This window comes from Cebus imitator, unplaced genomic scaffold, assembly GCF_001604975.1.
Source record: "Cebus imitator isolate Cc_AM_T3 unplaced genomic scaffold, Cebus_imitator-1.0 Scaffold260, whole genome shotgun sequence".
Taxonomy (NCBI): domain Eukaryota; kingdom Metazoa; phylum Chordata; class Mammalia; order Primates; family Cebidae; genus Cebus; species Cebus imitator.
In genome coordinates, this window is record NW_016107575.1 from 400,485 (window position 1) to 413,611 (window position 13,127).

General features: G+C 40.7%; 1 protein-coding gene and 1 pseudogene across 2 annotated transcripts in view; one reads left to right on the forward strand and one right to left on the reverse strand.

Moving 5' to 3' along the window:
- Positions 1-13,127, forward strand: part of TTC26 (tetratricopeptide repeat domain 26) — a 66,133-nt gene that overhangs the window by 41,255 nt on the left and 11,751 nt on the right. For both annotated transcript variants that reach the window (XM_017499724.2, XM_017499725.2), the window contains 3 exons: positions 998-1,061; positions 12,018-12,106; positions 12,316-12,399. In XM_017499724.2, the coding sequence (XP_017355213.1) occupies positions 998-1,061; positions 12,018-12,106; positions 12,316-12,399 (237 nt within the window). The remainder of the gene's footprint in view (positions 1-997; positions 1,062-12,017; positions 12,107-12,315; positions 12,400-13,127) is intronic.
- LOC119467104 lies at positions 5,195-7,216 on the reverse strand (annotated as a pseudogene).

Below are 13,127 nucleotides of genomic sequence, written 5' to 3' on the forward strand. Positions count from 1 at the left end.
CTGGGATTACAGGCTTGAGCCACCGCGCCCGGCCTAGAGGTCTATTTTTTAAATAGCAATTTATTTAATAACAAATTTTAAAATCATTGCACAGCTTCATTCTTATTTGCAGAGACTTTTTTTTTAACTTACATAGATCTGAGCTATAATTTTGGCATCTGTAAACTGGAGAAAATTGTTTCTTGGGAAAAATTTTTTTTTATAAACACCAAAACACTGTCTAAAATTAAGCTGTTATCCATCTTAATACATCATTCTTTGTTCTTTTTGGAACAAAATGGGATACGAATAAATCTTACCTCAAGTTCATTCTGCAATGCCTTGTATAGTAAATAGGCAGCAAATATTTATAAAATAAATGAGTTTAGGTGGGGTGCGGTGGCTCACACCTGTAATCCCAGCACTTTGAGAGGCCAAGGCAGGCAGATCATGAGGTCATGAGTTCAAGACCAGCCTCACCAACATGGTGAAACTCCATCTCTACTAAAAATACAAAAAATTAGCCGGGCATGGTGGTGCATGCCTGTAATCCTAGCTACTCAGGAGGCTGAGGTACGAGAATCACTTGAACTTGGGAGGCGGAGGTTGTGGTGAGCCAAGATTGTGCCATTGCACTTCAGCCTGGGCAATAAGAGCGAAACTCCATCTCAAAAAATGTAAATAAATGAATGAGTTTAATAAATACTCCTTGTTACACCTATAGCTCCTGTTCCAAGGCCTGATAAAAGAACAATAGATATTTGTGGAATGAGTTCATTTAATGAAGTTTTAGGGTAGAATTTAAGGATTTGATTCTTTTTCTTTTCTGTCTGTCCCTGCACAGGTTTTAATTCAGTTTCAGGTCTAGTTGTTATGCTAATGAGAATTAGTATTGTTTGGGGCAAGATTTAAAAGAATGATATATGTTAAATCCTGACAAATATGTTAGAACCATAAAGTATAATAAAATAAAATATTTTTACCTTATTCCTCTATGTCAGCTCAGTTTGTTTTTCAGAGGGATCATATGAAAATTGCCCAGCAGTTCTTCCAGTTGGTGGGAGGATCAGCTAGCGAATGTGGTATGTCTGAAATCTGTACTTAGGATCATGCTTCATAATTGGAGTGGGGCATATATTGACTGTGAAGTTTGATTCTCTGTCTAGGAATGTATCTATTAGGCTTCACATTGTAAAGTGGGAGGTCAGAAATAAGAGAGACTATTGGAATTAGTTCTTCTCAACATCTCAGCTAAAATGGGATAAGAGAATAAATAAAGGAGAGTAGATTTACTGTTTTGTTCCTGAGATTTTTAAAACTTTTTTTTTTTTTTTCCTTGAGACGGAGTTTCACTCATGTTACCCAGGCTGGAGTGCAATGGCGCGATCTCGGCTCACCGCAACCTCCGCCTCCTGGGTTCAGGCAATTCTCCTGCCTCAGCCTCCTGAGTAGCTGGGATTACAGGCACGTGCCACCATGCCCAGCTAATTTTTTGTATTTTTAGTAGAGACCGGGTTTCATCATGTTGACCAGGATGGTCTCGATCTCTTGACCTCGTGATCCACCCGCCTCGGCCTCCCAAAGTGCTGGGATTACAGGCTTGAGCCACCGTGCCCGGCCATTTTTAAAACTTTTAATCAGTTTTAGATATGAAATGTTATTATTATTTTTTTTTTTTTGAGACGCAGTCTTGTTTATCACCAGGCTGTAGTGCAGTGGCATGATCTTGGCTCACTGCAAACTCCGTCTCCCGGATTCAAGAGATTCCCCTGCCTCAGTCTCCTGAGTAGCTGGGACTATAGGTGTGCACCACCACACTTGGCTAATTTTTTGTATTTTAGTAGAGTTGTGGTTTCACCATGGCCAGGATGGTCTCAATCTCCTGACCTCATGATCTGCTCTCTATGACCTCCCAAAGTGCTGGGATTACAGGCGTGTGCCACTGCACCTGGCTTGAAATGTTATTTTTTACTGAGTTTTCAGGAGTTCTTTTGAGCATTAACCTTTGTCACATTCTGGTAGGTCATTTGCCTTTAAACTTTGCCTATGATATTTTTTTCCATATAATGATATTAAAACCAGCCAGGCATGCTGGCTCAATCTTATAATCCCAGCACTTTGGGAGGCTGAGGCAGACAGATGGCTTGAGTCCAGGACTTCAAGACCAGCCTGGGCAACATAGGAAGACTCCACCTCTACAAATAATCATAAAAAAAATCAGCCAGATGTGGTGGTATGCACCTATGGCCCCAGCTACTTGAGCTACTTGAGAGGCTGAGGTGTCAGGTTTGCCTGAGCCTAGGAAGTTGAGGCTGCAGTGAGCCACTACACCAATGCATTCCAGCCTGGGCAATAGAGTGAGACCCCCATCTCAAATATATATATGTATTTATATATACATATACATGTGTGCCATAAAACCAATACTATCAAAATTCAAGGAATCACCAGAGGCTACTATGAGCAATGATATGCCAATAAATTTGAAAAACTAAAAAAAAAGGATAAATTCCTAGACACATACAACCAACCAAGATTGAACCATGAAGAAATCAAAAACCTGAGCAGACCAATAACAAGTAATGAGATCGAAGTCATAATAAATATATTTCCAATAAAGAAAAACCCAGGACCCATCGCCTTCACTGTAGAATTCTACCAAACATTTAAAGAAAAACTAAGATCAATCTTGCTCAAACTATTCCAAAAAAGAAAGGAGGAGGAAATATTTCCAAACTCATTCTTCAAGACCAGGATTGCCCTGATAACAAAACCACAGACACATCAAAAAAAAGAACTAAAGGCCAATATCTCGAATGAACGGGGATAAAAAAATTGTCAACAAAATATTAGCAAATAGAATTCAACAACACATTAAAAATATCATTCATCATGACCAACTGGGATTTATCTCAGCAATGCAAGGATGGTTGAACTTATACAAATGAATGGGATACATCATATCAGCAGAATGAAGGACAAAAACTATATGATCATTTCAGCTGGTGCTAAGAAAGCATTTGATTAAATACAACATCCTTTTATGATAAAAAAAAACCCTCAAAAAACTGGGTATAGAAGGAACATACCTCAATACCATAAAATCCATATACAACAGACCCACAGCTAGTATCATATTGAATGGAAAAAATGGAAAGCCTTTCCTCTAAGATCTAGAACAAGACAAAGATGCCCACTTTTACCACTGTTATTCAACATAGTACTGGAAGTCCTAGCTAGTAATTAGACAAGAGAAAGAAATGAAGGATATCCTAACTGGAAAGGAAGAAGTCAAATTATCCTAGTTTGCAGATGATATGATCTTATATTTGGAAAACCTAAAGACTCTACCAAAAAACCATTAGAACCTGTAAGCAAATTCAGTAAAATTGCAAGATGCAAAACCAACAAATAAAAATCAGTGGTTGACCAGGCATGGTCGCTCATGCCTGTAATCCCAGCACTTTGGGAGGCCAAAGTGGGTAGATCATGAGGTCAGGAGTTTGAGACCATCCTGACCAACATGGTGAAACCTGGTCTCTACTGAAAAAAAAACACAAAAATTAGCTGGGTGTGGTGGTGTGTGCCTGTAATCCCAGCTACTTGGGAGGCTGAGGCACGAGAATTGCTTGAACCAGGAGGCGGAGGTGGTAGTGAGCCAAGATCACACCACTGCACTCCAGCCTGGTGACAGAGCAAGACTCCATCTCAAAACTTAAAAAAAATAAACCAGTGGCATTTCTATATGCCAACAGCAAACCATCTGAAAATCAAAAAAGTAATCCCATTTATAATGGCTACCAGTAGAATTGAATACTTAGGAGTTAACCAAAGTAGTGAAGTATCTCTACAATAAAAACTATAAAACACTTATGTAAGACATTGAAGAGGGCACACAAAAAAGGAAAAATATTTCATGTTCATAGATTGGAAGAATCAATATTGTTAAAATGTTCGTACTACCCCAAAACAGTCTACCGATTCAATGCAATCCCTATGAAAATACTAATGGTATTCTTTATAAAAATAGGGAAAACAATCCTAAAATTTATACAGAACCACAAAAGATCAGAATAGCCAAAGCTGTCCAGAGCAGAAAGAATAAAACTGGAGGAATCACTGTACCTGATTTCTAATTATACCTCAGAGCTATAGTAACCAAAACAGCATGGCACTGGCATAAAAACAGAAACATAGACCAATGGAGCACATTAAGAGAACCCAGAAATAAATTCATACATCTACAGTGAACTCATTTTTGATAAAGATGTCAAGAACCTTGGGGAAAGGAAAGTCTCTTCAATAAATTGTACTGGGAAAACTGGATATCCTTATGCAGAAGAATGAAACTAGCCTCCCAACTCTCTCCCTATAAGAAAATCAAATCAAAATAGATTAAAGACTGAAATCTAAGACTTCAAATAAGGAAAATTCTACAAGAAAACATTGGGGAAACTCTCCAGGACATTGGTGTTGGCAAAGACATCTTTTTATGTTATTGCTCTTGTTTTTGTTTTTTTTTTTTCAAACAAGAAAGGCTTTATATAGATCACCAAAAATAACACTTTACAGAAAGGGAACCATAACATTACATAGCACAGTATAGCTGTAAAATCTCAAACAAGAAAGGCACTGCTTTCTTTCGATCACCAAAAATAATGTTTTGCAGAGAGGAAATTGTTAGAAGCAAATTTATAGCTGCAAATTTTCTTTTGCCATCAATATTGACTCCCTCTAAAATACTTTGGAACTATTTTGTGGTTTCCAAGTACAAACTAAACATTGTTGGACAGAGTTGCTCAGCTTCATCAAAAGAATGAAACCAATTTGCAAAAAAAATTCTGTTTGATGGTAACAAATAACAAAACAATGTGGTTCTTGCTAATTAACTGCAATGTCTATTGAAATGGCCTAACCTATGTACTCTTCTGTGAACATTTCACTGTGAGCATAGTTGCTTTTCTCCTGCCATCACACATGGCCTGCACAGTAGCAAGTGTGTGTCAGAGCACTTTCAGGCACCCAGGAAATAATCCCTAACAGAATAACTACATTATGTGGGCAACTCAAACAATAGGGCCCACCTCTGTCAGAGCCACCAAGTGGGCATTGTGTTTGTGCTCTGGGTAAAGACCCACCACCTTGACAGTTGTTTGTCTGGAACCCAGAGCGCCAAGCTAGACAGAGCAGTTGTTCTTACAGAACCACCAACACTTTAAGAAATTGCCCAGGGATTCTTGGTGCGGTAACGCACCTCACAGGCAGCAACATAAGCTGACTCTGGGAAAAAGTCATCATGGTATTCTGCTAAAAACCTCAAATAGACATCAGAGTGCTTCAAAAAAGTCTTCAGATTTTTCTCAGAAAAGGACATCTTTCCAAGGATTTCTGGAAGTTTTATAAACAACTGCAGCAAATGTTATGGCCTGTAAATGTAAGAGGATGGAGACAGATGGTCACCTGGTGGGTAATTGTCAGGCACAGCCTTCCAGGAGAGGACCTCATTCATTTCATTAGTTTTTCTCCCTTCAGAGCCAGCGAACACTGTACTCCTTTCCTTGCTAGGAGTCAGAGGAATAGGTGAAGATGATCTGCCAAGCACAGGTGCCTTCTTTTCCAGGTGCAGGAGCAGCTTGGTCATGCTGGCGGATGTGTCCTGCTGCCAGCGCTTGGGCTGAGGTGAGGTGCTGCTCTCAGAAAGTCTGTCACAGTTGGCGGTGTGGCACATGGACCGCCTCAGAGACTGCAATGCCTCCAACTCAGCTTTGCACCTTTGTTGGTTCACCAGTGGTTGGCCGACTCTCCGTGGACTGTCACATGGATGGATTCAACAGAGGCAGGCTGAGAGAGACTTCCTTCTGCCTCCTATTAGTGTTTGTGGCACTTTCCTTAATTGGGAGAAAAAATTTAGATGAAGTCACCTTTTTTTTTTTGAGACCAAGTCTCACTCTGCCGCTGAGGCTGGAGTTCAGTGGCGTGATTTTAGCTCACTGCATCCTCTGTCTCCTGGGTTCAAGCTCTTCTCCTGCCTCAACCTCCCAAGTAGCTGGGATTACAGGTATGGGCCACCATGCCCGGTTAATTTTTGTATTTTTAGTAGAGGCAGAGTTTCACCATGTTGGCTAGGCTGGTCTTGAACTCCTGACCTCAGGTGATCTGCCCACCTCAGCCTCCCAAAGTGCTAAGATTACAGGCTTGAGCCACCGTACCTGGACATTTTTTTTTTTTTTTTTTTGAAACAGAGTCTTGCTCTTGTCACTCAGGCTGGAGTGCCGTGATGCGATCTCAGCTCAGTGAAACCTCTTCTTCCTGGGTTCAAGCATCAAGTGATTCTCCTTGATGCCTCAGCCTCCCAAGTAGCTGGGATTACAGGTGCCCGCCACCATGCCTGGCTAATTTTTGTATTTTTAGTAGAGATGGGCTTTCGGCCACGTTGGCCAGGCTGGTCTCGAACTCTTAACCTCAGGTGATCCACTTGCCTCAGCTTCCCAAAGTGCTGGGATTACAGGCATGAGCAGCCGTGCCCAGCAAAGTCACCTTTTTATGCTGAGCTTATTCATACAGATAGAGTAAAGCCGGGGGGGAGTGTAATCAAATGTTATTCTTAATCCATCCACCATCTTTATAAAGGTCACATTCTTTTCTTCTGGGATATAATGCACGTTCATGTTGGCATGTGGCATAGCGTGATGGTGACTAGGCCTCTCATTGGCTGAAAAGGCTGCATTCAAGCAAAATGTTTGACATAGGATTCCAAAATCATTATGGTGTTGATCTGGCATGAAAGTTTAACTAACATTTCATCCTGTTAGTAATAACAATCATCTTCCTGCTGCCTCAGAACTTCAGGGATTTCTATAGTTATTATTCTTTCTTCCATTTCTCTTTTTGTTTGAAGCTCTGGTTCTTTCACTTCAGTCTTTTCTTCAATAACACTTTCTTTACTTCCTTCTTTATCCTAGTCTTTGCTGCTGTCAGAGGAACTGTTTAATGAATTTTCATCACTTTCATCTTTTTCTTTAATAGAGAGGCCTTTTAAGACAGAGTCAATCAACACCAGGCAACCTTCAGCACTTCTTCTTTCTTCCTGTGCTCCTCAGGTGAGCTACAGCCTTTCTTGCCAATTTATGCTGTAATCTATGATTTTCATCGGTAACACAAAGCACATGATCTTCAGGCCATTTATCCCAGCTTCTGTTCCAACCATTACAATGGATCAGATATTCTGGAATCTTTCTGCGTTGTTTGTCTTTCCCAACAATAACATTAACAGTCTGGGTCTGATGGCAGGGTGTCCCACAGGAGTGCACACAGTACCAGGCCACACAAGGAGAGATTTAACATGAAGACAGAAGCTGTATTCAAAAGACCTTTTCCACTGGCGGCCTGCGTTGGTGTCGGGGGTGCAAACATTAACAACAAAGCATGCGTGACGTTCCCCACCGCGTGTGAGTGGCCTGGCCCAAAGATTTCTTGAGTAACCCCCCACAAACACAAGCAACCAAAGCAAAAATGGACAAATGGGATGACATCAAATGAAAAAAGCTTCTGCACGGCAAAGGAAACCATCAGCAAAGTGAAGCGACAACCCACAGAATGGAGAAAATATTTGCCATCTGACAAGGGATTCATAATCAGAAAATACAGAAGGAGCTCAACAACTCTATAAGAAAAAACTCTAACGCTCCAATTTGAAAATGGGCAAAAGATCTGAACAGACATTTCTTTTTTTTTTTCTTTTTTTTATTTAATTTTCTCCCGTCGCCCACCCCCAGACATTTTTTAAAAGATACAGATGACAAATGGGTATATGAAAGGTGCTCAGCATCATTGATCATCAGAGAAATGCAAATCAAAACTACAGTGAGATATCATCTCACCCCAGTTAAAATGGCTTTTATGCAAAAGACAGGCAGCAACCAATGCTGGAGAGGATGTGGAGAAAAGGGACCCTCGTATACTGTTTGTGGGAATGTAAATTAGCACAACCACTATGGAGAACAGTTTGGATGTTCCTCAAATATAGGATGACCATATGATCCAGCAATCTCACTGCTAGGTATATACCCAAAAGAAAGGAAATCAGCATATCAAAGAGATACTTGCACATTAATGTTTATTGCAGCACAATTCAAAATAGCGAACATTTGGAAACAACCTAAGCATCCATCAACAGACGAAGGGATAAAGAAGATGTGGTACATATACACAGTGGAATACTATTCAGTCATAAAAAGAATGAGATGAGATGAATGAGATGACATCCTGTCATTTGAAACAACATGGATGGAAGTGGAGAACATTATGTTAAGTGAAATAAGCCAGGCACCGAAAGACACAGTTTTCACTTATTTGTGGGAGCTAAAAAATATTAAAACACTTGAACTCAAGGAGATAGAGAGTAGAATGATGGTTAGCAGAGCCTAGGAGGGGTAGTGGAGTAGGAGGACAGTGGGGATGGCTAATAGGTACCAAAAAAATTAGAATTAAAAAGATCTAGTCTTTGATAACACAACAGAATGACTGCATTTAACAATAATTTATTATACATTTCAAGTAACTAGAAGAGTATAACTGGATGGTTTGTAACATAAAGAAAGGATAAATGCTTGATGTGATGGATACCCCATTTACCCTGACGGAATTATACATTATATGCCTGTATCAAAATATCTTATGTACTCATAAATATATACTGGATATCCATATGCAGTATGGATATATGGACTACATATCCACAAAAAATTTAAAAAGTAGATTAATAAAAATATTAAAACCATATTTAATTATCTTTATCTTTTCTTTTCTTTTTCTTTTTTTCTTTTTTTAAGATGGAGTCTCACTCTGTTGCCCAGGCTGGAGTGCAGTGACATGATCTCAGATCACTGCAACCTCTGCCTCCTGGGTTCAAGTGATTCTCCTGCCTCAGCCTCCCGAGTAGCTAGGACTACAGGTGCCCACCACCACACCTGGCTAATTTTTATATTTTTAGTAGAGATGGGGTTTTCACCATGTTGGCCAGGCTGGTCTTGAACTCCTGATGTCAAATGGTTCACCTACCTCCATCTCCCAAAGTGCCGGGATTACAGGCGTGAGCCACAGCGCTGGCAATTAAGTTTATCTTTTCTATAATAATGTCTTGCATGGGTATTAAGCTTAGAAAATGCTTTCTTTCAGCTGGGCGTGGTGGCTCACACCTGTAACCCCAGCACCTTCAGAGGCCAAGGCCGGTGGATCACAAGATCAGGCAATTGAGACCATCCTGGCCAACATTCGGTGAAACCCTGTCTCTACTAAAAATACAAAAGTTAGCTGAGGGTGGTAGCGTGTGCCTGTGATCCCAGCTACTTGTGAGGCTGTGGCAGGAGAATCGCTTGAACCAAGGAGTTGGAGGTTGCAGTGAGCCAAGATTGCACCACTGCACTCCAGCCTGGTGACAGAGTGAGACTCTGTCTCCAAAAAAAAAAAAAAGAAAGAAAAAGAAAATGCTTTCTTTCTGCCACAGTTATATAATATTCACCTATATTGCCCACTAGTAGTCTTTAAGTTTCATTTTTATAATTATTTATTTCATCTGCCAAGATTCAGTGAAAGATTTGAGAAAGGGCTACAAAAAGAGATGCTAGTTAACCAGCATGAACCAGCATGGTGCTGCCTGTGCTAGTTGTCTATGCCTGTCTGTTCTGAGTAACAGTGTTCATGCTGAACTGAAGATTACATATTTTTGTCACCCCTGGATGTTCACAAATGTTCCACCAACACCAGTTATTGAATAATATTTTCCCCATTTCATTCATTGATTCATACAATAAAAATACATTGAGCTGTTGAAGATACAGCAGTAAACAAACAAAATTCCCAACCGTTATGGAACTTACAGTCTAGTGGGCCAGACAGACTAGAAACAATATATAGAGGCCGGGCACAGTTGTTCACGCCTGTAATCCCGGCACTTTGGGAGGCTAAGGCAGGCAGATCATGCGCTCAAGAGATCGAGACCAGCCTGGCCAACATGGTGAAACTCCATCTCTATTAAAAATACAAAAATTAGCTGGGTGTGGTGGTGCGTGCCTGTAATCCCAGCTACTTGGGAGGCTGAGCCAAGAGACTAGACTGAACCTGGGAGGCAGGGGTTGCAGTGAGCCGAGATCACCCCACTGTACCCTAGCCTGGGCGACAGAGCAAGACTGTGTCTCAAAAAATATATATATCTATATATCTATATATATATATCTATATATAGTATATATACTATGTACATATAGTGTTTGTGTGTCCACACATGTATATTTATACTATGTATGTATATGATACGTATATCTAGTATGTACATTCTGATCCTGATCCAACTTTTTGCCTGATATCAGATTCCTATTTGAATAGTGGAGGATTCGTATAACTAACACCTTTGCCACAGGCATTCCTAAGTCTCCTTACCCTGTTTACTTTTTTCCTTTAGCACTTATCACAGTCTGATATACTATGTATATCAGATATAAACGATAGATATGTATCTTATCAGATATACCAGAAAATGCCACCATTTTCTGTGGTAGCATTAGTGGCATCAACTATGTTAAAACTTTTGCTCCGAATGAAGAGACTCCCCCAAACAGGCTTTGTGTGAGCAACATGGTTGTTTATTCATCCAGCTGTGGGTTGGGTAAGCTCGAAAATGGAGTCAGCAAAGGGTGGTGGGATAGGAGTTGGTTTTATAGGTTGTGGAGAAAGCAGTGGAAAGTTACAAAAGTTACAGTTTAGGCGGTTTTTTGCAAGCTGGGAGGGGATCATAGATTTGCAAGCTGGGAGGGGGTTGTAGGGTGTGGAGTCACTAAGTTGGCCAAGCTAAGGTCAGTTACAAAGTCCAATGGCCTTGTCAGTTGAAGCCCGAATAAGAAACAATAGAGAAGGTCTCAAAGTTAAGTAGGCGCCACAGGAGTTGATCATTTCTTCCTCTTTTCATGATCTTCCAGCTACTTCAGATTTTCTAATTCCGGCAGGCCCTCCAGAGGTGTAGGTGCCATTCACGGGGGTCGCCATGTGGTAGGGTCCACGGCATGGTCAGACCTTACGAACTAATCCTTAAGATTAGTTTTGTGTTTATCTGGTATAACTGATGGTTTTATATTTTATATGTATATCTGACTAGATATATATAATATTATATGTATCAGATATACATGGCATATCAGACTGTGATAAGTGCTAAAGGAAAAAAATTTAACAGGATAAGGAGCCTTAGGAATGCCTGCGGCAAGGGTGGGAGTTATACTAATCCTCCACTACTCAAATAGAAATCCGATATCGGGCCGGGCGCGGTGGCTCAAGCCTGTAATCCCAGCACTTTGGGAGGCCGAGGCGGGTGGATCACGAGGTCAAGAGATCGAGACCATCCTGGTCAACATGGTGAAACCCCGTCTCTACTAAAAATACAAAAAATTAGCTGGGCATGGTGGTGCGTGCCTGTAATCCCAGTGACTCAGGAGGCCGGGGCAGGAGAATTGCCTGAACCCAGGAGGCAGAGGTTGCGGTGAGCCGAGATCTTGCCATTGCACTCCAGCCTGGGTAACAAAGCGAAACTCCGTCTCAAAAAAAAAAAAAAAAAAGAAATCCGATATCGGGCAAAAAGTTGGATCAGGATCAGAATCAGATGGTTCCATGGCAAATTATTTTTCCATTTGAGATTGGAAATGCTAGGTTGATTTAGAAAAGTGATGATGGAGACCAGGCCATACTAACTGAATGTGCAGATGTTGCATGAGAGAATCAAAGCCCTGGAAATGATCTGGGTAATGCCATAGCTAGTGAACCTGAAGGGCATGTGTTCATTTTGGACTCTGGGAGTTAATCCCCAGAGAGATTATTGGTCACTCCCAATCATCTCCATTTTGTCCACTAAACAAAATCTAAAATTTCAGAATCTAGAAAGATGTCTAAGAATATTTTCCTGTCTCTAAATTATTAAATAACTAAAATTTCAGCTAAAGAGGATTTTAGTTTCATGAATGTGTGTGGGTTTTTTTTTCCCTCCATTTCAGATACAATACCAGGAAGGCAGTGCATGGCTTCCTGTTTCTTCCTGCTTAAGCAATTTGATGATGTCTTGATTTACCTCAACTCATTTAAGGTCAGTATAGAATTATATAAGACTATGTACAAAATACTGTAGACTGTGTCAGAGAAGGTAAGGTACCCTAAGAGATGACCCATTTTCTTTGGTGGCATTAGTGGCATAGACTAGTCCATAAGGTTAATTTTGTGTTAATTGGTATAACTGGTGGTTTTATATTTTATATGTTAATTCTCAATGTGACCTGTTCTTGGGGTGTTTTTCAGAGTTACTTCTATAATGATGACATCTTTAACTTTAATTATGCCCAAGCCAAAGCTGCAACAGGCAATACCAGTGAGGCTGAAGAGGTGGGTACCTGCTTCTGAAAGCATTTGAATGATCCTATCTAAAAACATCCTTGTCTTTTTCTCACTAGAATAAAATGGATAAGGGTCAAGCGTTAAGGATTATTGAAGATTCCTCTGTTCTTAGGTTGCATTAAAAAGTACACTGTGGAGAAGGTGCAGTGGCACACATCTGTAGTCCCAGCTACTTGGAAGGCTGAGGCAGGACAGTGGCTTGAGCCTGGAAATTTTAAGCTGCAGTGCACTATGATCATGCCTGTGAATAGCCACTGCACTGCAGCCTGGGCAACATAGTGCGACCCCATCTACTGCACTCCAGCCTGAGCAACATCGTGAGACCCCATCTCTTAAAAAAAAAGTACAATGTGAACAGACATAGATTTTATAGCCATATTAAAATTTTCCCTTTTTAGTAAACTTTATAGAAATACAACATATGTACAGAAAAGTATACAAATCCTAAGTAAACTTTATAGAAATATAACATATGGGCCGGCCACGGTGGCTCACGCTTGTAATCCCAGCACTTTGGGAGGCCGAGGCGGGTGGATCACGAGGTCAAGAGATTGAGACCATCCTGGTCAACATGGTAAAACCCCGTCTCTACTAAAAAACTACAAAAAATTAGCTGGGCATGGTGGCGTGTGCCTGTAATCCCAGCTACTCAGGAGGCTGAGGCAGAAGAATTGCCTGAACCCAGGATGCGGAGGTTGCGGTGAGCCGAGATCGCG